The sequence below is a fragment of the Pinus tabuliformis genome, chromosome 4_2 (assembly GCF_031772625.1).
Source record: "Pinus tabuliformis cultivar Carrire ecotype Pingquan chromosome 4_2, CPIR1, whole genome shotgun sequence".
In the NCBI taxonomy this organism is placed as follows: Eukaryota; Viridiplantae; Streptophyta; class Pinopsida; order Pinales; family Pinaceae; genus Pinus; species Pinus tabuliformis.
The window spans coordinates 1,132,715,861-1,132,719,329 of NC_142304.1; the positions used below are offsets into that span (position 1 = coordinate 1,132,715,861).

At 39.3% G+C, this 3,469-nt stretch overlaps 1 protein-coding gene across 1 annotated transcript; it reads left to right on the plus strand.

The window, feature by feature from the left end:
- Positions 1 to 798: 798 nt before the first annotated feature.
- LOC149173662 (uncharacterized) lies at positions 799 to 3,249 on the plus strand. The gene has a single exon (XM_089426789.1). It carries the CDS (start codon positions 799 to 801, stop codon positions 2,791 to 2,793), a length of 1,995 nt encoding a protein of 664 aa, XP_089282915.1. The 3' UTR covers positions 2,794 to 3,249.
- The last annotated feature ends 220 nt before the right edge of the window (positions 3,250 to 3,469 follow it).

Here is a 3,469-nt window from a genome sequence, read left to right on the forward strand (position 1 = left end):
ATTAAAACTTAAAAAGGTCCTCTTTTTGAATTCTTCTGGCAATTATCGAACAACCCCGAAGATATCGGAAAGATTTGATTCTTCTGGCAATTGTGCTGCTATATAGCTACACTACCAACCTCCATTTTCATTCCAGAAATGCAGATTTATTACGTTCCTTCTCTTTTCTCAGAATGTGTATTATCTGAGTGCTTCTCCTCGCCACCCTTTCTTTCATTCTCTTTCTCAATCCTCATTTTGTGTTTTCCACACCCATCGCCCATTTCCCTCGTCTCACCAATGTTTCTGATCAACACGCTCTGCTTGCTTTCAAGTCTGCCATCACATATGATCCCTACCAATCATTAGCTGCCACCTGGAAACCAAATGTTTCATTCTGCCAGTGGACGGGTATCATATGCAGCAGGCGCAGGCAGAGAGCCATTTCCCTCAATGTTTCAAGCATGGGATTACAAGGTACAATCTCTCCCCTTCTCGCCAATCTCTCTTTTCTTACAGTACTCACCCTAATGAATAACAGTTTCCATGGTCAAATTCCCCATCAATTGGGAACCCTCTCTCGCTTAAAGATGCTTCGCCTCTCTAAGAATCAACTCCAAGGTTCCATTCCACCCACTCTGAGTAAGTGTCGTAGTTTGCGGAGCTTGATTCTCTCCTTTAACCATCTCACAGGAAACATTCCCCCACAACTATGTGTTCTCCCCAACCTAATAACCATGAACTTTGGAGTTAACAATTTGATGGGAACAATATTTGACTAGCAACAACCTTCACGGCAGTGTTCCTTCCGAATTCGGTATGCTAAGCCAGCTCAACTTCCTTCATCTGGCACTTAATCATCTAACGGGACACATTCCGTTGGAGTTGGGTATGCTAAGGCAGCTCAGCATTCTCTCTCTGACTCTTAATCAGCTGAGCGGCACCATTCCTTCTTCCCTTTTCAATTGTACAAAGCTTCAAGTGATTGCCTTATCAGGAAACCAACTCAGCGGAATAGTGCCCATGGAGTTGGGTAAATTGACACATCTGCAGAGACTTTTCTTGGGCGGCAATCACCTGATTAGCGGCAGCACCATGAGATGCCCCATTCTTGCTGCTCTTAGTAACTGTTCCAATCTACTATTTGTAGACATATCCGAGAATAATCTCACAGGGAAATTGCCGTTTATTATAGGCCAGCTCTCTACAAAACTCTACCTCTTGGACTTGGCTTTCAATGATTTAGCCGGAGGAATACCTCCACAAATTGGAAATCTAACTAGTTTAACATTGCTTAGTTTAGAAAGTAATTCTTTTACAGGGTCAATTCCTTTGTCAGTTAATATGCTTCAGAAGTTGGAGAGGTTATATATGGATTCCAATAATTTACAAGGAAACAACCCTATGGAAATTGGGCAGCTAAAAACCTTAGGGCTCTTAGATCTCTCAAAAAATAATCTCTCTGGAAAAATCCCTGATTTTGTGGCCAACCTCTGGCAGCTAAGATATTTATATCTTAACCATAACCAGTTATCAGGAAATATACCTGCAAATTTAGGGAAATGTGTGAACTTACTCTTGCTAGATCTATCATACAACAAACTTACTGGGCACATACCTCCACAAGTTGCAGGCCTTGCAAATTTAGCCTTCTATTTCAACTTGTCAAACAATTTATTACATGGCCATGTACCTTTAGCACTAGGAAAGTTCAATAAGCTTCAAGCTATAGATATTTCCGCAAATCAATTAACTGGTTACATTCCAAGTGCACTTGGAAGTTGCCAAGAAATAGAATATCTTAATCTTTCTTGCAACACACTTGAAGGTCCAATTCCACTATCCCTCAGTGAACTTCTCAGCCTTCAGGACCTAGATCTCTCGTCCAACAATTTGTCAAGTGGAATACCCATATCGCTAGAAAATCTCACAATGCTCCATCACTTGAATTTTTCTTTTAACAAGTTGTCAGGAGAAGTCCCTAAAGAGGGAGTTTTCAAAAAGATTTCCGCCACTGCATTTATGGGAAATCTTGCTCTATGTGGACCTTGGGTAAATCTACCACCATGCTATGCTCATAAACATGAAAGAGTTCTAAATCTAAAAAGAGTTATTGCACTCGTTTTTGTTGTAGCATTTGTTGTATTGTGTTTGTTTCTTGCAATCTTGTGGAGACGAAAATGCAAGAGACATATTCAAAAAGAGACTGGTCCAACATTAAATGTGGGTCATCGAAGAATCTCCTATGCAGAGCTTGTCATCGCAACAAATGAATTTAGTGATGCCAACTTGTTAGGAGTTGGTAGTTTTGGCAAAGTGTACAAAGGGCTTTTGAATGATGGCACAATGGTGGCTGTCAAGATTCTCAATCTACAAAATGAAGGGGCTCAAAAGAGTTTTGATAGAGAGTGCAAAGTTTTGGGTAAAGTTAGACACCGAAATTTGATTCGGGTCATAACCTGTTATTCAGATCTCCAAATCAAAGCTTTGATATTTCCATTAATGCCAAATGGAAGCCTAGAAAAGTGGTTATATCCCAATGATGGAGAACAAAGTAGTTTGAATCTGATTCAAAGGTTGAATATAGCAATAGACATCGCCCAAGGCATGGCATATCTCCATCACCATTGTTTTTTGCAAGTGATTCATTGTGATTTGAAACCCAACAATGTGTTGTTGGGTGAAGATATGACTGCATATTTAATAGACTTTGGCATTGCTACTATATGTTTTGCAAGTAATGAAGATGGAGCTCTCACTTCCACAAATGCACTCAAAGGATCTACAGGGTACATTCCTCCAGGTATTATTTAAACTATATACCATGTTATGATTTTATTATGTTTGCTTAACCTTTTGAATTAAAAAATTTAAGATGAGGATCTATGAATGCAGAATATGGCGTGGGAGGACAAGTTACAATAAAAGGCAATGTATATAGCTATGGAATAGTGTTATTGGAAATGCTCACTAGAAAGAAGCCCACACACAACATGTTTGTGGAAGGAATGAACTTGCAAAAATGGGTGGGTAGTAGTTTTCCAAATCGAGTACAAGAAGTAGTCGACACGGGTCTATTGAGGAGGACTAATAGATGCAGTGAAGAAGATAAGGATCTCAATTGTCTCAGTTCACTCATAGATGTGGGCTTACTTTGCACAAATGAATCTCCTCAAGGACGGCCTACTATGATGGGCATTCTATGCATGTTGCAAAACATCAAAGACACTTTTTTGAGCACTACTGCCATTCCCAAATTCCAATCAAATCTAACGCATTTGTTGGGTAGTACAAGTACTACTATGAACAACATTTGTGAAGGTCAAAGTTCTTCCACATCTTAGTCTATTGTAACAAAGTGGTAGTTATGCAACTAAACTATGATGTAATTTGAGTCTTATTTCCCTTTCCTTGTTTGTACATAAATATGTGGTTGATTGTATGCAAATGTGAACAATAAAGTTAGATCCATTGTCAATGGTGTTTTGGA